General features: G+C 45.7%; 1 protein-coding gene across 6 annotated transcripts in view; it reads left to right on the top strand.

Moving 5' to 3' along the window:
* The first annotated feature begins 8,565 nt into the window (after nucleotides 1-8,565).
* PRPF3 (pre-mRNA processing factor 3) overlaps nucleotides 8,566-24,657 on the top strand; it is a 142,313-nt gene continuing 126,221 nt past the window's right edge. For 3 of the 6 annotated variants that reach the window (XM_069218567.1, XM_069218566.1, XM_069218564.1), the window contains exon 1: nucleotides 8,877-9,047. Coding sequence is in view for 1 of the 6 variants with exons in the window: in XM_069218562.1 (XP_069074663.1) it covers nucleotides 8,811-8,859 (49 nt within the window). In the remaining 5 variants the exon portion in view is untranslated. Of the gene's footprint in view, nucleotides 9,048-24,657 lie in introns of all 6 variants that reach the window. The other 3 variants (XM_069218562.1, XM_069218565.1, XM_069218563.1) reach the window with 2 other exon arrangements.

Raw genomic sequence — 24,657 nt, 5'->3', positions numbered from 1 at the left:
GCCAAGTGCCACTGCAAACAACTTATGAGAAAATGGAGACTGGACAAATCCACCACTGCAAGATCCACATACAAAGCTACACTCAACCTCTACCACCAACTACAAGACACGTAAAAAGCCCTAACTCTCAGACTCAAAGCCAGGCCTAACAACTCCAAAGAACTCTTCATCATCGTCAAGGAGTTCTCCAACACCACAGCTACCAACAATATCATCCCAAGCATCCTGCAATGACTTTTCACACTTTTTCGAACAGAAGATTGACAATAACTACAACACATTTGAACCACAGCATACCAATAAGAATGCCCAGCAGGACAACTCTCTCATCGGCAAACAGCAACTAAGCAACTGGAAGCCCCTCTCGAATTAAGACACCACTGTCCTGATGAATATCATCCACTCAGGAGTCCCATCAGACCCATGTCCCCACTTCATTTACAATCCTAGAAGAACCATCATCTCCCCCATGCTCACTGCTATCATCCAAACACTTCCATAACCACCGCCACCTTCCCGTCTTGCTGGAAAAATGCTGAAGTCAACGCTCTACTCAAGAAACCAACAGCAAACCCCAACACCTTCTGTAGTTATAGACCCGTCTCGCTCCTGCCTTTTCCAGGTAATGTCATGGAGAAAGCCATCAATACCAAACTTGCAGACCATCTAGACCTCCATCAACTCCTAGACAGTTCTCAGTTTGGCTTTCACACCAACCACAGCAAAAAACAGCCCTCATTGCATCCTCCAATTACATCAGAAGCATCCTCGACCAAGGAGAAATGGCTGCACTTGCCTTCTTGATCTCTCAGCAGCTCTCATTACGGTCTCCCACAACTCACTCTTCAAAAAGCTTCAGCACTTGGGTATCTGTGGACCGGCCCTCAAATGGATATCCTCCTTCCTCATGGAAAGAACTCAACACGTTAGAATTCCTGCCTACATCTCAGAACCCAAGAAACTCATCTGCTGAGTCCCTCAAGAATCATTGCTTAGCCCAACACTCTTCAACGTCTAGATGACGCCCCTCGCGGACATCGTCAGAGCTCATGGCATCAACATAGTATCCTACGCTAATGACACACAGCTCATCCTCGCACACAGCTCATCTTCTCCCTTACTGACTCATCCAGCACCACCAATGCAAACTTTTGTCAACTGCACAAGCAACATCGCTGCTTGGATTAAAGACAGCTGCCTCCATCTCAACACAGACAAAACTGAAGTCCTTATCTTCGGCAACAACCACTCCACATGGGACGCCTTGTGTTGGCCATCTAAACTTGGCTCCCCATCCACTCCTATGGACCATGCCAAGGAATGAACGTAACATGGAAACATCTTATGGGGGACTGGCAGTTGACAACGCTTGTACCTTAGCTGGATCGGGTGTCATGCCCGCATCAGAAAAGATGTGGCCAAAGAACTTTAGCTTTGTCTTATTGAATTGTCATTTCTCAGCATTTAGCTCCAAACCTGCATCAACAAGTAAACAAACACACTTTTCTTAAAGCTTTGTCATGTTCCTTTTGTATAACTTTGAAAACCAATATGTCATCACTGTAGCTGACAGCATTTACAACAGGTTGTATGATACGTCGCATGGCGTCTTGAAAAATCTTGGAAGCTGATGACACACCAAAACGTAGTCATTTGTATTAAAACATACCAATGTGTGTAGAAAAGGTTGTAATGTACCTTCAATTCTCCTTGAGTTCCAGCTGATGATATCCTTTATTTAAATCAAGGCAAGAGAAGACTTACATACCGTTCAATTGTGTTATCATACCAGCAATGTGCGGACATGGTGTTGTTCTCTTTCAATTGCCTTGTTCGTTTGATACATATCTGCACAGATGCGTACAGCTCCTTCACTGTCCCTTTTGGGCACTACCACTATGGGAGAAACCCATGGCATCAGACCAGTAGAACATTCAATGATGTCATGCTTAAGTAATGATCCAAGTACCTTTTCAACAGCTTTGTGTAAATGAAATGCAATTCCTCTGTGTCTCTGAGCAACAGGTCGAACATCTTCTTTGATATGTAATTGTACTTTCATGTTCATAAGGTTCCCTAACCCATGAAATAGTAAAAGGAACTGACTTACTATTTTGTGATGAGCATTCATATTGTGAATCACTGATATAAGTCCCATATCAGCAGACGTGCAGAAACTAAGTAGACAGGCACTTGATGCTGTACCTTGAAGTGCGTGAATCAGTGCTTGCACTTTTGTTTTCTTGTGTTTCATAGTCACCACAAATCTACCTTTACTTTTATGGGGCATTGATGTAACCCATCTGTACACTTTTGTTTTTGGTGGCATCAGTCTCAGTAATGAAGATAGTTCATTATATATCACTTCAGGTATAATGTTTATCAACACACCTCTGTCAATGATAAAAGGTATTGTACAACCATTTACTTTCAGTGTAATATTTGATAATGTTTGAATGACTTGTGTCTTTCCCATGTCGACACTTCTTTGACTGGTATTTCTCTTCACTTGCAGCCAGTCCAACATGTGTGCTTTTCTCTGAGGTAAACATTGACACTGCACAATCATCTTCTTCACTTTCACTCAATGTTGATGCTGACAAACTTTTTGATGATGATTTAGATGATGATTGACTTCGTTTGGTGTTGATTTGTCTCAGCTGGTGTTGTCGCATGTCCTTGTGAGCGTTCGTTGAACGTCGCTTCTGGAACGTTAGGTTGGCCATTTTGTATTCTTGCTGTGACGTACTTACTTTTTCCTTTGCCTTGCAACCTGTTACGAAATGGTTCTCTTTACCACAGCTTTTGCATATCTTTCCCATGGAGGGACATTTACCTTTGTGTGGAAACGACAATCCACATCTGAAACGCAACTTCTTTTTCCAAGGAGACATCAGCTTGTCTCCTTCAGTTTTGTGTTTCTGCTTACTTATCATGTTCATGACTGACTCACTTTGGGCACCTCCGGCCTTCACGTCAGCAGCTTCTCAATCAGCATGCTCTTCAGCTCTGGCAGCCATGAGAACTTGCTCCAAACTAAAAGTTTCTCTCAGCATTCGTTGTCTAAATGAATCTGACAGGCATCTGTCAATAACTCTGAGACCTACTGCTTCTTCGTCATTAAATTAATTGAATCTGCAGTGTTGTGTGTCTGTCCAGTCGCTCAAAAAGTTCATCTATGGTTTCGCCAACTCATCATCATTCTTGACTGAAAACATACCTTTTGAAATCTATATTTAGTATTGGATTAAACTTGCGGTTTAAACATTCTTTGATTTGACAGAGCGTAACTTCATCAGCCTGCGGCGTTTCCTTTATGACTTTTTTTACACCATCACCAGCAAGATTTTTGAGGTACTTGATAATATTTTTAATATCTTGATATCTGTTTCTTCTAGCGCATCAATAAAATCATCCAATGTCTCTATCCAAGCAGTCCATCTATCGCCAATATTTTGCTGTATGGCGGTATCGAAAGATGGTGGTGGTTTCAGAAAGCTGCAGCATTGTTACTGTTCGCAAGATTGGCTGACTCTGCGAATGGAGCTGTCTCTGGCTCCACTTAGTGGTCTTGGTGAATTGGTTCCTGCATACCATCTCTGAAGCCCCCTGATGTGCTGGCCTCTGGATCGGCTTTGACAGTCTGTGGAACAGTAGCCTCTTTCTTGGTCTCCATTGGAGCCTCTCACTTTCTGGATACTTCTGGAATTGTGGTGTGCCACTTTAGGTACTGGACAGCTCCATAAGCATAACCCCAGTGTGTAGGAAGGTAGCCTCTTTCTAGTCTTGTTACCCCCACTTTTGGCCTGTTTGTGAGTATATGTCAGGGTGTTTTTACTGTCTCACTGGGATCCTGCTATCCATAACCCCAGTGCTCATAGTGGAAACCCTATTTGTCAGTGTGTTTTATATGTCTCATGGGACCCTGCTAGCCAGGACCCCAATGCTCATATTTTGTGGCCTGAATGTGTTCCCTGTGTGGTGCCTAACTGTTTCACTGAGGCTCTGCTATCCAGAACCTCAGTGCTTATGCTCTCTCTGCCTTTAAAATTGTCACTGCAGGCTAGTGACCATTTTTACCAGTTCTGATTGGCACACTGGAACACCCTTATAATTTCCTAGTATATGGTACCTAGGTACCCAGGGTATTGGCCTTCCAGGAGATCCCTATGGGCTGAAGCATTTCTTTTGACACCCATAGGGAGCTCAGAAAAATTCTCATACAGGACTGCTACTGCAGCCTGAGTGAAATAACATCCACGTTATTTCACAGCCATTTTACACTGCACTTAAGTAACTTATAAGTCACCTATTTGTCTAACCCTCACTAAGTGAAAGTTAGGTGCAAAGTTACTAAGTGTGAGGGCACCTTGGCACTCCCCACATAGTTCAGGGCAATTTCCCCGGACTTTGTGAGTGCGGGGACACCATTACACGCGTGCACTACATATAGGTCAATACCTATATGTTGCATCACAATGGTAACTCCGAATATGGTCATGTAACATGTCTAAGATCATGGAATTGTTCTCCCATGCCAAATCTGGTATTGGGGTGCCAATCCCACGCATCCCTGGGGCTCCAGCATGGACCCCGGGTACTGCCAAACCAGCTCTCTGGGGTTTTCACTGCAGCTACCACTGCTGCCAACCCACAGACAGGCTTCTGCCCTCCTGGGGTCTGGGCAGCCCAGTCCCAGGAAGGCAGAACAAAGGATTTCCTCTGAGAAAGGGTGTTACACCCTCTCCCTTTGGAAATAGGTGTTAAGGGCTGGGGAGGAGTAGCCTCCCCCAGCCTCTGGAAATGCCTTGAAGGTCACAGATGGTGCCCTCCTTGCATAAGCCAGTCTACACCGGTTCAGGGATCCCCCAGCCCCTACTCTGTCGTGAAACTGGACAAAGGAAAGGGGAGTGACCACTCCCCTGTCCATCACCACCCCAGGGGTGGTGCCCAGAGCTCCTCCAGTGTGTCCCAGACCTCTGCTATCTTGATTTCAGAGGTGTGAGGGCACAATGGAGGCCTCTGAGTGGCCAGTGCCAGCAGGTGACATCAGAGACCCTTCCTGATAGGTGCTTACTTGACTAGGTGGCCAATCCTCCTCTGAGGGCTATTTAGGATCTCTCCTGTGGGCTTCTCTTCAGATAACGAATGCAAGAACTCACCAGAGTTACTCTGCATCTCCCTCTTTGACTTCTGACAAGGATCGACCGCTGACTGCTCCAGGACGCCTGCAAAACTGCAACAAAGTAGCAAGAAGACTACCAGCGACATTGTAGCGCCTAATCCTGCCGGCTTTCTTGACTGTTTCCTGGTGGTGCATGGTCTGGGGGCTGTCTGCCTTCACCCTGCACTGGAAGCCAAGAAGAAATCTCCCGTGGGTCGACAGAATCTTCCCCCTGCTAACGCAGGCACCAAACTTCTGCTTCACCAGTCCTCTGGGTCCCCTCTCATCGTGACGAGCGTGGTCCCTGGAACACAGGAGCTGGATCCCAGTGAAGGTAAGTCCTTGCCTACCCACGCCAGACAGTAATCATGTGTACTGCGTGAACTGCAGCTGCTAGGGCTTCTGTGCACTTTTGCAAGGAATCCTTGTGCACAGCACAGCCCAGGTCCCCAGCACTCCGTCCTCCATTGTTCAACTCGCTGAGTTGACCACCGGCTTCGTGGTACCCTCTTTTGTAGTGTTGAGACGACCGCCGTGCGCAGTTTTCCTGAACCTGTGTTTAAGTGCTTCTGCAGGTGCTGCCTGCTTCTGCGTGGGCTCTCTGTGCTGCTGAGCACCCTCTCTGTCTCCTCCTCCAAGGGGTGACCTCCTGGTCCCTCCTGGGCCAGGGCAGCACCCATTTTCTTCAACTGCAACCTTTGCAGCTAGCAAGGCTTGTTTGTGGTCTTTCTGCGTGGAAACAACTCTGCATCCTCCAGCACGCCGTAGGACATCTTCTGTGCAAAGGAGAAGTTCCTAGCATCTTCCGTTGTTGCAAAATCTTCAGCTTCTTCCACCGGAGGCAGCCATTTTGCACCTTCATCCGGGGTTTAGTGGGCTTTTGCCCCCCCCGGACACTTTTGTGACTCTTGGACTTGGTCCCCTTCCTTTGCAGGTCCTCAGGTCCAGGAATGTAAATTAGCACTTGTATAGCGCACTACTCACCCGTTAGGGTCTCAAGGCGCTGTACTCATACCGCTATGGAACCCCTCCTGGCTTTTCCCTGTGAGGCACCCACTCCTGAGCACCCCCAGGGTGAAGCCAGGCATCCAAGCGCTGTTGGGGCCGTTGTGGAGATTAAGCAAGCTATTGCCCAGAGTTGCAGAGTGGGACCCATGAATTAGATTAGGCACCGAGGCGAGAATTATCTGGTCAAGGGGAATTGAGCCCAAGACCTGCCGAAGCAGGACTTGAACCCTGGTCTTGAGCCAGATCTCTGCTTCAGGGTCTGCCGCTCTAACCATTAAGCCACACTTCTCCACTGGAATCCGTCTTCAGTGCTTTGCAGTCAGTTGTGGTCTTTGCAGAATCTCCTATCACTACTTTAGTGTGTTTCTGGGGAAGTAGGGTAACTTTACTCCTACTTTTCAGGGTCTTGGGGTGGGGTATCTTGGACCCCCTTAGTGCTTTCTTATACTCCCAGCGACCATCTGCATACTACACTAGGCCTGGGGTCCCTAAGTGGTTCGCATTCCACTGTCTTAGTATATGGTTTGTGTTGCCCCTAGACCTATGGCATCCTATTGTATTCTACAGTGATTGTGCTACTTTTCTGTTTACTTACCTGATTTTGGTTTGTGTGTATACTTTGTGTATTTTACTTACCTCCTAAGGGAGTATATCCTCTGAGATATTTTTGGCACATTGTCACTAAAATTAAGTACCTTTATTTTTAGTAACTCTGAGTATTGTGATTCTTATGATATAGTGCTATATGATATAAGTGGTATAGTAGGAGCTTTGCATGTCTCCTAGTTCAGCCTAAGCTGCTCTGCTATAGCTGCCTCTATCAGCCTAAGCTGCTAGAACACTACTAATCTACTAATAAGGGATAACTGGACCTGGCACAAGGTGTAAGTACCATCAGGTACCCACTATAAGCCAGCCCAGCCTCCTACATTCTTCTCTCTTGGGTTGAGGCTGTAAAGCTCTTCTTTTCGAGGCTCAGGTAAATGTAACTACAATATGCTTTGTTATCAATTGTTCTGTAAACCTAGCTCTCTTTTCTGTTTGTGGCTGCCTTTAGCAGCATCACTTCATGCACTGTGTGGCTTTATATTGCGCAGTAGCACAGTATCTTTCTGTATGATCTTGATCGTGATTTCTTGACCACTGATGCATAGATTTCTCTGTAAATCTTTATCATCAATTGCTTCACACCAGCGCTTTTACTACACATATGCCAACCATTTATCAGGCACTTTGACAAAGCACAACTGGCATGCATGAGCAGTTTGCTTGGACCACAGCAAACACAATGGGAGAGCACTTCGGGTTACTTATCCCCTATCTTGTCAGTTGTAGCGTCCTCCCAAGCCAGGCTAAAAGCTAATTAATACGCCACAAAAGGAGCTATGTATTACATGTTTTTACTTTTCAGCGTGTAACCGCAAACTCAGCATTCTAAACCTGAATTCACTTCATCACGTTCTAACACCTATGCCATCATGCTATAAAGTCCTTCAGGATCCAAAAAGGTTTTATTCTACAATCTCACAAGACACAACAAACATAACAGAGTATTTTGTACTTTTTATTCACATCTTTGACCCCGTCCCCACAATTACCCCAGCCCCATATCACTCAGGATAACCGTTTGCAGACTTTCATTTAATGAATTTCAGACAAGGCTCCCATCTACGCAAATGTAATAGTCAAGCACGTATACACATTAAAAAGCCACCTCTGTGGGCTTTCTTAATGTCTGTCTATCCTGAAGCACGTGAATGCTTTAAGGATGTGTATCTAAATCTAAATGTAGTACCTAATGGTGCTACACTTCTGGAGGAACATTGAGGCCATTTGGTTAGGTGAAGAGATTCTGGAACCGTTAACAGCTGGTAGAGCTGAGGTATTTTTAAAAAAATAAGGCAATTCTGACTCAGTTCACTTTATTAATGGTGTAGTGGAAGTTTTAACAAATGTAAACTATTTTTGCAGTATTCTCGCCATGTTTGCTATTTTAAGTATATGTTTAAAAGGATAAAAGTGTCACCCTAAGTTACATTGCTTATGGGGGAGATCCTAAATATAAACTAAATTTTACTTATTCTCGATCATACTAAACAGTTAAGGCCTCCCTTGACAGGCGGTTATTCCAGACTGAAAACAGTGTACGTTATTACTACGTTAATGATGCGCCTCGTGTCCAATAACTACGGCGCGAGATTATGGGACTGCTAAACTTTAAACCAATCAAGTAGGAGAACGAGTGATCTATTACCGGTATGTGACCTTGCATTGGACGAGGACAGGTGCCTTGCCGTAGGATTGGACAGGGAAGTTATTGTGACTTTCTGATTGGCATTGGGACCCGTTAGGCCTGTACCGCGCGCAGTGATTAGTTGAAAAGATGATTGCCAGCTGTTCCCTGGCTGAGGTTGTGTTACAGACCCGCGTGCCTGTGGCCCGCCCCCTCCACGAGTGAGCAGGCTCCCTGACTTTAGAATGACTGTTCCACTTATGACAGTGTACGCCTAGGGAGTTGAGACGAATTTGGTTGCCCCCGGTTATTAGAGTGACTATTAGAAAGGCAGTTGGCGAGTACGTTACTGTCCAAACCGACTTGGGCTAAGCTAGACACCGACTCCGCCCCAAAGCAGTGTCTATGGCACCATCCGCTCCAGAGAGCCACCCGGGCTGTACCTACGTCAACAGTAAGTCACTTCCTGTATCTCTCTCTGCCCCATTCTCCCTAGTACCGCGCCTGGGGCCAGGCCCATACTCGGTCCCCGTGCTAAGAGCAGAGCGGTGCTCGTGTGAGCAGGGCTTAGGCCGCCCACCCTCCCCCGTGGGCTTCTCCGACAGCCCACCCTTGGCTCGCACTGAGGCCACTACGAAGCCGGTGAGTCTGGCGTGCGGGTCTTCACCCTAAGGAATTAAACACCCATTGGTTTCGAAAACATTGTTTCAAGGGGGTCTGAATAGCACATTGGACAGCTGTTGCGAGGGCACACTGTCATGCCCCTGTGGCACTCTCTTTTTGATGTACTTGGGCTTGTAATGCATTAGTTACTTGGACTGAACACGTTTGTCAGTCACAGCAGTGGTTTGTAAGGGCTGGGAGTAGGGGCTGTAGTGACATTAAGTGAGGTGGGTAGGTAAACTGTATTTCTCTGTTCATGCCGTTTGTACTGAGACTAATAACGGTCAAGCCTCTGTTAAACATGTGCTTCAGTAGGAATTAAATGCTGCAGGTTTGTTTCCAAGTACCCACTGCTACCTTCATAATAATGTGAAACTCTGACTTGTGCTCGGGACTTGGGAAGTGTTTTACTAATGATAATGCATTCCCAAAGGATTTCTTAAAGGGTGTGTGGTATTCACCTCTACCCTGGGTCGTGTGGGAACATAGTACCCTAGTGTAACACTGACTAGAATACCTTAGCCAAGGGTGTCTTCTTATAGCGACCTGTCTCGTGTCTGTGGTGAGAGGGTTCTTCCTTGGGGAGATTTGAAATGTTGTAGCGCCTCATGTAGTTGTTTTGCTGCCTGTCACACGTGCAACTGGGTGGTGACATCTCTTGTGGACAGTGGTAGACAGTCCATCAGTTACCTCCCACCCGCCTTGGGACTTGAAGTATAATGATGCATCATACTAACTCTACTGAATCCGACTTTGGAGAAAAAGTGAACCTCATCGATTTTAATAACTGTTGAACTGTCCTAGTCTTTAAAATGTCACCCAGTCACATAAAGTGGATGGTGAAAAATAATTTGAATGCCATAGGTCTCAGTCGCTGCTTTGAGAAGTGGGGTCCCAGTTTGCCTCTTCCGAACTTGATAATCTGCATGTCGTTATGACATCGAAGGTTAGTTAGTGCATGCAGCTGCGTAGCGCTAATATACTTACGTGCAGCTAGCAGAAGCATATGTTGTCAGGACCTAGACATGAGCCAGCCAGAAAAGTGGCCTATGCATATAATATTTAGCTCTAACTTATTTCAGTGTTTGCTGCCAGTCGTAGGCCTTCTTGCCCAGACATTAGGTGACTAGCTTCTCAGCTTCCTGTGTTTCTGCCAGGCAGTCCTGTTGCAGATGCCAAATGTCACTCATTCGTAGAGAAAGCACAGTTGCTAGTGGCACCAAAGTGCGTTGTCGTCTTGTACTGTTAAGACAGCATCCCTGCTGTAGCAGCTGTTTCAGGTAGCTGAAACAGCTGGCTCGGAAGTGTGATTGTAGACACTCGGCCTTCAGGGTGTGAGGTGGTCTTATCGAGTTCTAGAATTGATCATTGTGAGTAGCCTGTTTCTCGCATGGTTACCACCATTTTTGGCCTGTTTGTCAGTATGTTTATACTGTCTCGCTGGGATCCTGCTAGCCCAGGACCACGGTGCTCAGTTTGTGGCTTATGTGTGTTGTCAGTATGCATAACTGTGTCACTGAAGTTCTGCTAACCAGAACTCCAGTGCTTATGCTCTCTCTACTTACGAAATCTGTCACTACACTTTAGTGACCCCATATTCCAATTCTGATTGGCACACTGGACCCCCCCCTTATAAGTCCCTAGTATATGGTACCTAGATACTCAGGGCATTGGGATTCCAGGAGATCCTTATGGGCTGTAGCATTTCTTTTGCCATCCAGAAGCAGCTCATACAAAACATTCATCAGGACTGCCACTGCAGCCTGAGTGAAATAGTGCACACACTATTTCACAGCTATTTTCACTGCACTAAGGTAACCCATAAGTCACCTATATATCTAAACTTAATTTACTGAAGGCTAGGTGCAAAGTTACTGTGTGTGAGGGCACCCTTGCACTAGCAAAGGTGCCCCCAAGTTGTCCAGGGCCCGGACTTCGTGAGTGCGGGGATACCATTATACGTGTGCACTACATATATGTCAATACCTATATGTAGCTTCACAATGGTAACTCCTAATATGGCCATGTGAGGTGTCTAAGATCATGGAATTGTCCCCCATTCCAAATCTGGTATGGGGGGGGGGCAATCCCATGCACCTTGGGGTTTCCACCCCCAGTACTGCCAAGCTAGCTCTCTGAGGTTTCCTCTGCAGCCCCAGCTGCTGCCACCTCACAGACAGGTTTCTGCCCTCATGGGGACTGAGCAGCTCAATCCCAGGATGGCAGAACAGTGGATTTCCTTTGGGAGCAGGGTGTGTTACACTCTCTCTCTTTGGAAATAGGTGTTACAGGCTTGGGAGGGGTAGCCTCCCAGATCCTCTGTAAATGCTTTGAAGGGCACAGATGGTGCCCTCCTTGCATAAGCCAGTCCACACAGGTTCAGGGACCCCCAGTCCCTGCTTTGGGGTGAAACTGGACAAAGGAAAGGGAGTAACCACTTCTGTCCATCACCACCCCAGGGTTGGTGCTTGGAGCTCCTCCAGATTGTCCCTGGCGTTAGCCATCTTGGATTCCAAGGTGTGGGGACCCTTTGGAGACCTCTGAGTGGCCAGTGCCAGCAGGTGACGTCAGAGACCCCTCCTGATAGGTGCATACCTGGATAGGTAGCCAATCCCCCTCTCGGGGCTATTTAGGGTCTTTCCTCTGGGTGTTTTCTCAGATTCAGTTTGCAAGATTCCTCCAGGACTCCTCTGCTTCAGCTTCTGACCGTCAGATCAACGGCAGACTGCTCCAGAAACCGCTGTAACTGCAACAAAGTATCCAGGATGACTCCTGTGACCTGCAACTTCAGCTCCAGCCAGCTTTTGCAACAGTTTCCAAGGTGTGCACACTCTGAGGACTGTCTGTCTTCACCCGGCACCAGAAGAACCAATGGAATCTCCTGTGGAGTTTCGGAGTCACTTGCCTGCTTCTGCAGGCACCCTTCTGCGGCGACAACCGGTACTCTGGGACACCTCTCCTGATGATGAGTGTGCTCCCTGGAACACAGGTGGTGGACCAAAGTGACCCAGACTGTCCAAAGGTCCAGCTGTCCAAATTTGGTGGAGGTAAGAGCTTGCCTCCCTGTGCTGCGTCAGTACCCCTGTGCACCGCGTCTTCTCCAGCTCCTTGGGCTTCTGTGCACTTCTTCCAAGAATCCTTTGTGCGCAGCTTTGCCCAGGTCCCCAGCACTCCATTCTGCGACGCACAGCTCCCTGAGTTGTTTTCCAGCGACGTGGGACCTTCCAGTGTAGTGCTGCGATGACTGCATTTTGCACCTTCTTTGTCCCCATGGTCTGGGACTCCTGTGGGTGCGGCCTGGTCTTCCGAGGGCTCTCTGAAGTGCTGAGAGCCCCCTCTGTCTCCTCCGTCTGAGTTGAGACCCCCAGTTTCCTCCTGGGTCCAGACAGCTCCTTTTTGACGCAAACCGCATACTTGCTCGATCCAAGGCTTGTTGGCAGAATCCAGTGACGCAAACAGCCTGTATCCAACAACTCTACGTGGGACATCACCTGCACCAAGCAGGAACCCGCAGCTATCTTCTTTGGTGCTCTTCTGTACTATTCTTCTTATCGAAGAATCCACTTCTGCACCATCTTCTAGGTTGGCAGGGGCTCCTGTCCTTCTTGGACTCTTTGACTTCTGGACTTGATCTCCTCTTTCCACAGGTCTTCAGGTCCAGGAACTCATCATTTGTTGCTTGCAGTCTTGCTTGGTTCTTGCAAAATCTCTTATCACGACTTTTAGTGTGTCCTGAGGAAACTTGCTGGTCTTTATTCCGGCTTTCCTGGCCTCTGGGGTGGGATACTTTTACTTACCTTTGGTGTTTTCCTACACTCCCAGCGCCCCTCTACACACTGCACTTGCCTAGGGGGGAGTTCGTTATTCATATTCCACTATTTTAGTATATGGTTTGTGTTGCCACTAGGCCCATTGTAATCTACTGTATTTTCTACTGTTTGCCCTATTCTATGACTGTTTACTTATCTGATTCTGGTTACTAGTGTATATATTGTGTATAATACTTACCTCCAGAAGGAGTATTGCCTCTAAGATACTTTTGGCCTTGTGTCACTAAAATACAGTACCTTTATTTTTGGTAACACTGAGTATTGGCCTTTATTGTGTATAAGTACTGTGTGACTATATTGGTATTGCAGGAGCTTTGCATGTCTGCTAGTTCAGCCTAAGCTGCTCTGCTACAGCTATCTCTAGATGAGCTTTGCATGTCTCCTAGTTCAGCGTAAGCTGCTCTGCTACAGCTACCTCTAGACAGCCTAAGCTGCTAGAACACTGCCTACATTTCACTATTGAGGGATAACTGGACCTGATATAAGGTGTAAGTACCTTAGGTACCCACTACAAACCAGGCCAGCCTCCTACAGACATGCAACGTGAGAGCTCTCTAACTTGCCTACCTCCACGTTTAGGCACACCTCCTCTTTGTAGTGGCCACAGCTGATGTTTTGGTACCTCCTGTGGGGGTGTAGACGGGAGGTTGGGGCTTGCTTTGCTTTTGCCTAATGCAAATTGTAATTGTGGGTTCCAGTTGAACTGCATGCCTTACCCCCATTGAGCTTTGTCATGGAACTAGTGGTGCCATGTTAACATTTGTATATTGCACATCTATGATCTGTGTTGCTCAGCAGCCCTTGCAGAGTCATGGGACAGTTGCCTTACTGTTTTCGATTTCATAGTTGGAGTCCAGGCTAACTGGCATAGTGTGTTGTCTGTGAAGATGGGATGAACCAATATGTTGTTTGCTAACTGTGAAAATGTATTAGTGTGTACTGGAATCTGTTTATTCGAACATACATCTTTGTAGTGTGTTTTTCACATAACAAAGCCATGGCATATGTCAAAAGACTAAGCAATTTACGTGTTTTCACGTAGGTAAATGGTAGTCCTTTGCTGGTCTATTCTTTTATGTGACATTGTGAACAAATGGTGTGGTTCCTTGCTATGTTGCGTGTTAGGCTTTATTTTATTCCTTTCCCTTAGCAGTTTTTACTCCTATGTTGATATGGTGCAGTGGTGTGAGGTGACCGTTACATTGCTAACTATGTGCTTGTGCCGTCATAAGTATTGTCTAACATTTTCTGCTGGGTAGCGTGAATTACAGACAGGGTAATGATATCGTGTACATTTTAAGGACATTTCAAAGCACCGCGGAGCCTGACCTCTTAAGTTTGTGGCAAAAAGCTTTTGTAACACCAAGGAGATTTATATTCAGCACGTTCGCAATTTCTACGCAAAGAAAGTGCACCTTTTGTAGAGTTTAGAGGTACTGTTGTTACTGACCTTGGACGGTCAAAAGGCTGAGTTGGCTTTTCATGGAATCTGAATGCTGCGAGCATACAACTCAGTTTTTTAAAACCATCTTTATTGAATTTTATTTATATCCATTACAGACACTATTAGATGCATTATGAACATACTAACAAATCATGTACGTGTTAACAGATCATTATACATAGTGTTCAGATTACATAAGTAAAAAAAAAAAAAACCACATAACCAAACATGAGCCTCGGAACCCACATGGAGGAGAAACAGAAGTAATGGTATACAGTCCTGAATTTAAACTACCTGCAGGAGTGATTTGCAGTGGTGGAGAGATAGTGGAAAGATGGACATGTCAGATAAGGCGGGGGTGTGAGTGCCATCTCAAATGTGCATATGACAAGCGAGTACATGCCATGTCTTATCAGACGGGGCTCGCACCACCTTCAAAGGGGTTCTGATGGGCGGTGAGTAATGCATCCCACTCCTCTGCTATGTGACTTCTATGTAAGCCTAATATTTGTGTGCAGTTCTGCCACCTCCCATGTGCCCCACTTAATGGCCTTTGGGTGCGTAGCAATCACCCGCTAAACAAGCTCCAGCTCTATCAAGTGGGTAGTGGCACAACCCGGTTTATGGCACTTAGTAAGGCCCAGCAAAAGCTCGGCAGTCACGTAACCAACCTCTTCCCGTTAATCGTGGTGTAAAGGACCCTGCGTCAGGGTACATCTTAGGTAATGTAGCAATAACGGCTCGCGTACTCCCGCATCCTCATAAGACACCAGTGTGCCAGAAATTGCCCCGTCAAGAGACCAGTCTGTCCGGATATGACCTCGAAGGGGATCAGTGCCCCTTCATGGACCAATATCCCCTAATGTCCCCACTCCTGCGGATTCCCAAATTGATAGTTCCTCCCTACCCATGCTGATAGAAATGAGCAGACTGCAGTCCAGGTTCATCCTTCGGTTCCCTATGTTGGCCCTTATGCGCCACTCGAAGAGGGTGTTTGCAGGTACATATAGCGCTGGGCAGAAACAGTTTCTGTACCAACCTCAACGCCCCCTCCTCTGACCTCAGGCATACTCTGCCAGATGGCGCCAAGCCAGCCAAGAGTTTGGCACTGGAACTGTGCTGCCAGGTAGTGCTGATCAGACACTGGATCACACAGGTCTCCACCCCGTTGGCAGTTGTAATTTGGCCAGTGCTACACTACGTCTCCCTTTATTCCACAAGAGTCCTCCAAACATAGAATTCAGTGTCTTAAATGTGCAACAAGGGACGAAGGATCGGCAAATGTAAAGTAGTGCAGAAACAGATGAAAACATAACCATTTTAAAGAGCACAACCCTGCCCTGCACTGTCAAGCGGTGAGTGCACCAGAAAGCTATTTTTGGTTGCATTGAAGATATTGCCCTCACCACGTTACCATCTAGATATCCTGAGCCATATGATACATATTTATACCCAGATATCGACAGATGCATGTCTTCCACTGGGCAAACTGTTTTCTAGTAGTCACAGGATGCAGATAGAAGTCCAAACGGAGTGGAAAAAGTAGGTCTTATGCCAGTTCACTCCTGGGCTTCGTACAGCCCTAAAGTCCTCCTGTATACGCAGGATACCAATGTCTGCATGTATATCCCTGATGTGAAGAGAACCTCATTTGTGCACATGAGAACATCATTTGCATACAATGAGACAGCTTGATTAGCGCTGTCTACCAGTATGCCCCAGTCCAGTCGAGCTTGCAGGAGCCGCTGCATGAGAGGCTCCACCAGCAGTGCAAAGAGCAGCATGTTGAGAGGACAACCCTGGCCTCTGGCAGTGGGACCAGGATTCAACTGTCAGTCTGAACCCTCGCCATCAGAGATGCTTAGAGCAGTTTTATTATTTGCAGTGTCCTGCCCAAATACCAGTTTTCTGTAAGGCCGCAAACATATAGGCCCAGTCCAAGGTGTTGAATGCCTTCTCTATGTCTAAAATCAGGCACACTGCATCTGGCCTCCTCTGCAAGTCCTCCTATTGCAATCTGGCCAGCCTTTGGACGTTGAGAGTGGTGGATCTGCCCAGTATGAATCCATTTAGGTTGGGCTGAACCAATACTAGTATATGGGCCACAACCGATTTGCAAGAATCCTACTATATATCTTATAATCGCTGCCCATCAGAGATAGCAGCCTGTAAAAGGCCATACGTTTCAAACAGTTGAACTGGTAGGCTGTCTAGGTGAGTCCCGAATTGCAACAGCAGAGTTCCTGCACCGTAATCATACTATTTAAGGCCACCCTCCCCTCCAGGGGAATCACTGCAAACGTGATGGCATCTAAAAAGTTGTAAATAATAGATTGTCAAAACACTGAGACCGGGTTGTACTTGGTCCAATAATGTGCAGAGAAACATCCTATATTACCCCTTGAGTGGGGGTGACCAATATCTGAAAGAGGCAGAAGTTGGTTATCGGCACTGCATTAGTAACTCACCCCAAAAGCCATGACAAGGTGACCCGGTTTGTCCCCCTCTCCATGCCGCTGCTTATGATATGCTCTGTTATCTATGAACCTCAAGGATTTAAGGAGGTGGGCAGGATGGTCACTCACTTAAGTCAGTTGTTACCGAGCAGATTCCCCCTCCACCCCCCCACTCCAGTCCTCTTAAGGCCCCCACCCCCTAAGGAGGATTCCTCTTGAGTGAGTGTTTGGCCAATTTTGCCCCCTTCCCCAATGATCGCATGTATGCAGTTGCCCCGCACCACAGTCTTAAGAGCTTCCCACTCTGCATATTGCTCAGTGGCGCTCCCACTATTTTCAGCTATATAGTTAATTCAGGTTTCTTCCCCCTTTGCTACAGGAGACTGCACCTTTTTATGTATTGATATACGGAGTGACTCATCGTGGCTGTGCCCATTCCTCAGGCATTCCAGGTTTAGAACAACATCCTAGATACTGTGTAGGCACTAACAGTGTGGTCGGGGTGAGCAGTACAGGAGGGGACCCCCCCACCATGGACAGGTAAGACGGATAGGCAGTTCCCACCCAGGCTGTAGGAAATCTAGTATATAAGGCTCAAGGACATATCTTTCGATGGGGACTCACAGTTATATGACTTGTTAGTACCTGTAACCAGACAGGTCCTTTATTTCTCAAAAGGTTTAAGAGTTACCTATCAGCATTTGAGAAGTCTATGGAACTTTTGTGGTCAGGTTGGCTCTTTTCTTATTATCTTAACAAAACAACCACTTTAGCCAAACAGCATGGTCCACATATCACACTTTGGGATCCACTTACTATTATTGTGAAACATGCTGTGTCTTCCACAAAATATCATGGCATAAAATAATGATTTTTATATTTTTTCCTTTGGGTTTTAGCACACCAGTATTGGTTTCGCTTTGGTAACGTTCACCTTATGGTTGTTTCTGGAAATTCTTGTTTTAGGGAATAAATATACAACATTTTTCACAGGTATGCTCTAATTTTCCTCATTCACTTCACTACCTTTAATTTTATACATTCTTTCTCTTCTCTTTCAGTAGTAAGTTAAGTATGCAGTTATGTATAACTGTATCTTTCTGTCACCTTATTCTTGTGTACTACAGGTGGAATCTTTTTATGTACTTTTCACAGCCTTGAAAAAGTCACAGTAGTTGTCGAAACATGTCGGCTGTTGGATCTTCATGCAATAAACGGACTAAATACATCCCAATTCTCTACGCATCCTTACTTTAAGAGCAGTATTTAAATACATTGTGTACTCTCTGAAACGTGTGCGGGAGGTTTATGTTTATTAATCAACAGATGCTGGGAAGTGGTAAAATAACATTAAATAAATAAAAAAATGAAGCTTAGGAACTATCTTTTTTATAAAGATTTAATGGTGGAGCAAATGTAAACGAGGACAGCACTAGAATTAAAGCCAAAGCAAATGTCCGCGACATGTGAGGAAGTGGGAGGAACACAAGGCTGCACTAAAACGCAGGCAGCTAAAAACACCCACAGTGAAAAGGCAGCAACAAAGAAATGCAAAAGTAGTCTGTCAGGGTAAGAGATAAAGAAGCCAAAGTGGAATAATACAGTAGTTGGTCACTGCTCTGAAACAGAAAAAGGCAGAACTGACTACAAGCGAGCAAGAATTTTGAAAGTACTGCAACCAACAAATGAAATTGCTTTAAGCCATAAGAAGTATACTAAAAGTGTACACCAGGTTGAACGCTTATGCTCGACCTAAAAAATACTCCAGTCCCCACTGCGGCAGAGTAATATCTGGCTGCCCAAACAGTGATGAATAAGTCCTTTAAATGCAGGTCCCCAGGGCATCCCAAGCCAGAGAGCCTCACAAGAACAGCAACGGGGAAGGGGTGGCTTAGCAGTCCAGCAGAAGTAGGTTCCGAACTAGGGAGGCACAAGGCGAGGATCCTGGAAGGAGAAGAGTAGCATTTAGACATGCACAGGGGAAGCTGGTTGCTGCAAAATAACCGTTCCCTTGCATGGTTGTTAATCACTGCCGATAGGCTCACCATGGCCGCCAAACGACGAGGGGGGTGGAGGAGACCACTGCTCTCAGTCTCCGTCAGATAGCATCATAACTGTTTGCTGTGTCAGTCTAGGAAGGAAGCCTGGGGTGACCCTGGACTCCCACAAGTCTTATTCTTGCCTCGGCAGTGCCTCCCCGAGGTATTTGTGACAGGAGACTCACCTTGTATACAAACTCCGGGCATGGCTTTTAGTGCTTGCATCTTCTCCTTCTGTGCCTGCGTCAGGTTGGAGCACAGGCAGTTGGCCTGGTATATCTCCACAGCTTGGGTCTCTTATGTGCGACCCAAGATGGCAGCAAGAGCTGATCACCAGGAGTAGGCTTAGGCCCAGATGGCTCATACCATCTCTGCTCTACCCAATCTCTGGCATCCCCTGGCTTCGAGAAAAAGTATGTTTTTTTTGCTGTGCAATCAATTTAAGGTGGGGAAGAGCAAGGAATATGTGAGGCCCGTATCACTCAATTTTTGCTTAACCCCAGAGAAGGAAGCTCGCTGGTTCTGAACTGACAACATATAGTCCGGAAACAGAATAATTCTTGCATTTTCAGAAGCAGTTGGGCAGGATTATCTAGCAGCTTGAAGTATCGTGTCTTTGTCTCTGAAGTTTAGGTGCCGTGCCACAACCTGTTGCGGGGTTGCATCCAACGGAGGGTGCCATGCAGGCACCTGATGGGCTGTTTCCACTACAAAGTAAGGGGATAACGCCACATGCAGGGACCACAGCAACAAAGAGCCATGTCTCAAAGAAGGTAGTGGGGTCCAGTCCCTCTGCCCCCCTCAGGGAAGCCAACAAGGTTATCACGTTCTCACGTTTCTCCCCACCCCCTCTGGCTCTACCTCCAAGAAATGGACCATAGGAGTAGGCTCTGCAACTTTCCTAGCAATGTCCTCAGTTACAGGCTGGAGGGATGTTGTGGACAATTCAGTTAAAGAAACTGTCCAAAAGTTTGCGCTGGTCCTCCACTGCTCCTTTTCTACCTCCGAAGTTTTACCTGGTGTCGAAGATAGCAGCAAGGATACTGTCGAGTTTCGCTTACAATGGGTCGGGATTTTCAGGGTGGCCCGTTCAGCAACCACATTGTCGCCACGGAACACGATGGATGCTGTTACCTTATCAGCCCAACAGTCCTAGGATGCAGTTGGCAGCGAAGTCGAGACCTACCATTCCCATCAGCCAGCAGGCCAGGGAGCCACGTGCATTCCCAATTGCAAAGTGGAGTACACACTGGAGTTACCACCCAGTGAACCTCTGGGTGGACAAGGGGAAGGTGGGTCAGCAATCTCCAGTGTTTTGGGCCCCGCTCTGCCATCCAGGAAAGTCCACCCCACCCAAGATTCGGTGGGGGAGGTTCCCCGTGCCATCTCTTATCGCAGGAAGGGAGAAGGAAGGTGGGCGAAACACGGTGCAAAACAGGAGGGCCCACGTTACCCCCAAACAGTGGCCCTGGGGAGGAAAAAGCAGCGCGTCCATGATGTAAATGTCAAGGCTATTGTATGTCTCACCTCTCTGCTGCCAAGCGGCACAGCCATGTGTCAATCTGTGGGACTGCACTCTCACCTCCATGTTTTGACCACTTCACCAAAGCAGGTCCCTGGGGGGAGGTGGGGAGCTCAAAGGGGTCCTTCGATTCGGACCAAGTTCGCAATCCTAAGGTGGCTGCAGCCCTAACAGTGGCGCCACTCACCCCCTCCCGTGCTATTCATCATGAGCGTCAGAACACTCCTCAGTCGGGGAGGCTGGAGTCCCACCTCGCTGCCACAATCCAGGCCTGAGCCCTTCGTACTTTAGCCACTGATGTGGCCTGTACAGTCAACCACGCTGCTCTCATTGGGGGCCCATGCACTGCTTCAGCGGGCGCCAGCACACCTTGCTATCGGATGGTGGGGGGGCAAAGCCGCCACCTCCACGCCCCTCGCAATGCTGGCCCATCCGCATGGCCTCCCACACCGCCATGGAGCCACCAATGGAGAGCCCTTCTCTGCAGTCCCTGCCAGCTACGCCCTGCTAGGCCAGGTCAACAATGCTCTTTCTGGTCCTCAGGTGGCCGTGGCCCTGTCACTCAGACCACCAACCCCGCTTCCCCCTTCCAAGCTCCTCCTGTGCCAGTTTACCACCTGGCTGCCCAGATTTCGATGGATGATGGATCTCCCTCAGAAGTTAGAGGATTATCCGTCCACCAGCTTGTGGCTCAAAGACACGCCCCGGGGCGAGCATGCACCTCATTGAGCCATTTCTAATGTTTGCTTCAAGGAGAAGTGGTAGCAAGTGTTGTGGAGACAGCAGTTATTTTTCTTGTCTTTGCTTTTCTTTTCATGAGCAGCGACCTGTAAAGTCTCTGACTGAGAGGTTGGGGAAAGTGGTTTTGCCATCCCCTAGCTAGAAGACTCACTGCTAGGTTGACTCTCTCCTCGCCTCAGGTGAGGGGAATTTCCAGCCCTTCAGGATGAGACTCCCGTTATATTGTTTGAAGTCAGGGGCATTTTTGTTTTGTCCCCTAGACTAGTAGGTCTAAACTCCTGTAACGCAAACCCTGTGGCTGTCACGTTTACATTACCGGAGTATGGAAATGTGAAATAGGATTGTCTACAACTAAAACAAGATTTGCATCAATATTTATTAGTAGTTTAAACAAGATAAGGTCAACATAGAAATATAGTGAGCTAAGCTTGAATAACTGACAGTGGTTTCAGTTTGTAAAAATGTTTGCAAAATTTAAATGTCTGAGGCTACTTAAAATGCACCTTAGTTATATGCTGATATAAGCATAATTCTGAAAACCTGGTTGGTAATTGCTTCCAAAATAAAATGTACACCAAAAAATGGAACTATTTTTTTTTTTCTCACAAATTAAGATACCCTTTATCAAAGGCAGCATGTAGTATGTTATTTGATGCATGCCTATATATATATATATATATATATATATATATATATATATATATATATATATATATTTTGTTTAAAAAAAAAAAAGAAAGATTAATAATACTGAATTGATGTATAACCATTGTGTGGTAAATGAAAAAACATTAGGGGCCCATTTCTCAAAGAAAGTCACAAAGTGCCCACAAAGCTATACTTGTGACTTTCAGGAATTCACTAGACGTTACATCAGTACGGCATGCAACCATACTCATTGCAAACTTTGTGAAATCTATTTTTGCTTGTGTGGAATTCTGAAGAAGACCCTTTTTTTTTTTTTTTTTTTTTTTTTTTCTATCCAGTTTTTTTCCTGCCCTTTTTGGAAGTACATTTCCGCCCTTTTCCAGAGCTGGAAGAGATTTGAGAGAAGTTTGTGAACAACTATAAACATCTGAGTTTGCAAGTGCACAAAGACTTAGAGTATTCCAAACCATGGCTAACACTCCCACCTATTATAGGCCATGTGTGTAGAGTTGTAGATATTAGGAAAGCTTGATTAGCAGAACTTCAAATTGGATGAGACATTCAGCGGGCAGGGGGTAGGTGTTATGGCTGAGAGGGCTCCAAAAGTCCCATTAGGAATTTTTACTGAGGAGGCACCTTGTCCAGCATGTTGGGGTCAAATACAGGGCTCGGAAAATCTACTCGACCACTTGCTATGGCGAGTTTTATTTTATGAGGTCAAGCTACTTTTAGATCCTACTCGCCCCTTCTGGTGAGTGGACAAAGAACAGGTGTTCTGTTCAGTCAGAAGTTGAATTCGCAACTAAGATGCCTTTAAATCATATTCTTGTCATATTTGCTCAGTGTTCAGAGACAGGGGTCAAAAGTCAGTTTGTCTTCTTGCAATGCAAATACTTTTCCTTGTGACTGCAGAGTTCAGGATTTTTTAAGGTGAACTGCCTGACCTATGTGAAATGAAAGGCTGATGGTACCAGGTTTTTCCTAACACACAACATTTATATAACTAAATCAACTTTACAAACATTGCAAAATATATTTCAGTAGCTGTGAAATACCATTTTTTGTACTTCTGTGTGATGAAAAAAATATTTTAATAGGATGAAAAAAGTCAGAAATCTTTACTTGGTGCTGTGCAAATGATAAATGTGTTCTGAAACCCAATTTTCACAGATTATTGTTAATGCACGATATAGTATTATCAGTAAAGCTGCAAGTTAGTGGGAAGGATTTTGGACACTTCTAGGAAATTTACTGTCTGTAAATGAGTGTGCTATCACATCATGCTTTAGTGATATATTTATTAAAAGTGAGTGTTTAAACATAAACTGAGAAACACTCCTGCCCTGATGGCAAAGCTATTAGTAAACTAAGAGGCAAGTTGTGTATGGATCATGTGTACCCTATATGTGGGCTAGATTTATAATACTTGGAGTAAACGTTTAGTGTATTTAATCAAACAAAAGAGGATTATTTTACAGCAGAAATGCTGAACTCACGTATTTGAAGGTGCACTCATATGTGAGAATGAAGAAAAAGGTGACTGTAAAACACAATATTTGTCTAGGATCTCACAATTTGAGACCTGTTTCCCGGTCAAGTACACTACAGTTGGGTCGAGTAGTTTATTCAAGCTACTCAACCTGCAGGTCTAGTAACATTTTTATGAGGCCTGACATAGGTGTTTCCTCTAACTAGTAAATCTATTGATAAGCCTTGTGTTAGAGAGTAAAGGTCTTTTGTTTACATGCATGTGATCCTTGCATCCAGTACCTACGCATAATGAAAGTTTTTAGTACAACGGTGAGACCAGAAACCTTGAGGGAAGGCATGAAGGCTACCCAGTACGAGGAACAGTGAGGACTGCCAAGCAGAAGAGCACATGAGAGAAGGCAAATAAAAGACATCACGGACTGGCGACTAAAGGGCTTAGATGACAAACCAGTGAGCAGAGCTGGTGGGAAATGGATGGATGGAGCCTTTAGAATAGCAGGGCCTAGGCAGCAAATATCTTTACTGTTACAGCTTCATATCTCTACATGCCACTAGTCTTTCTCCATTCATGAGATGTTAAAATACTGACTAGATCAGGGGTTCTTAACCAGTCCACGAAGCCTATTCAGGAGGTCTGCGATTGTGTGGAAAATTACAAAGCATTTACGGATTAACAGAGTGTATATAACTAACGAAGCAAAATGTGAAAATGACAAATGTAAATTTGCTGTGGAAGGAATTACATTGAAATTGTAGGCTAAATATTAACTTAATATCCTCAGGTGGATTTCTGGGAGCAGTGCGAGTGCATCAAACAAAACATAGTATGGACGTTGAGTGGTCTCAACTGAATTTTAAAAAACTCAAACCTTCCTGTTAACAATTAGATTTTTTTTTTAAATATTTTTTTTTTTTTATATGTGAAGCAACTAAAATATTTCATCTTACTTTGTATTTTTTTGATCACTTCTTGTTTCTGTATAATTTGTGTTATTTTGCAGTACAGTTCATCAAAATGATTAGGCCGTAGTCCCCAGCTTCCAGTAATGTCTCATTGGGGGTCACCGGATCCCAACAATTTTGTGGGGGTCACCGGGTTACAGTAATGATAAAGTGGGGGTTCCACAGTAGCCAAAAGGTTAAGAACAACTGGCCTAGATTATTATGTTTGTTAAGGTAATACCAACATTTATTTTTGTCTCTTCTGTTCTTGTCCGTTAAGTGCAGATATTACACTGGATCTTTGGGTAAATCCATACGCTGTTTAATCAAGACTGACTAAACTTGAGATGTGAGAAGGGACACATTTACAATTGAAGGCAGTATAAAAGGTCTCTGGATAAGGGTTAGGTGTCCTTAGCATCAGAAGCCAGTGCTTCCAAAGTGAAGCATGTGTAATACTAATAATGATATGAAAT

Source organism: Pleurodeles waltl, chromosome 12 (assembly GCF_031143425.1).
Source record: "Pleurodeles waltl isolate 20211129_DDA chromosome 12, aPleWal1.hap1.20221129, whole genome shotgun sequence".
NCBI lineage: Eukaryota > Metazoa > Chordata > Amphibia > Caudata > Salamandridae > Pleurodeles > Pleurodeles waltl.
This window is presented reverse-complemented; position numbering and strand designations above follow the sequence as displayed.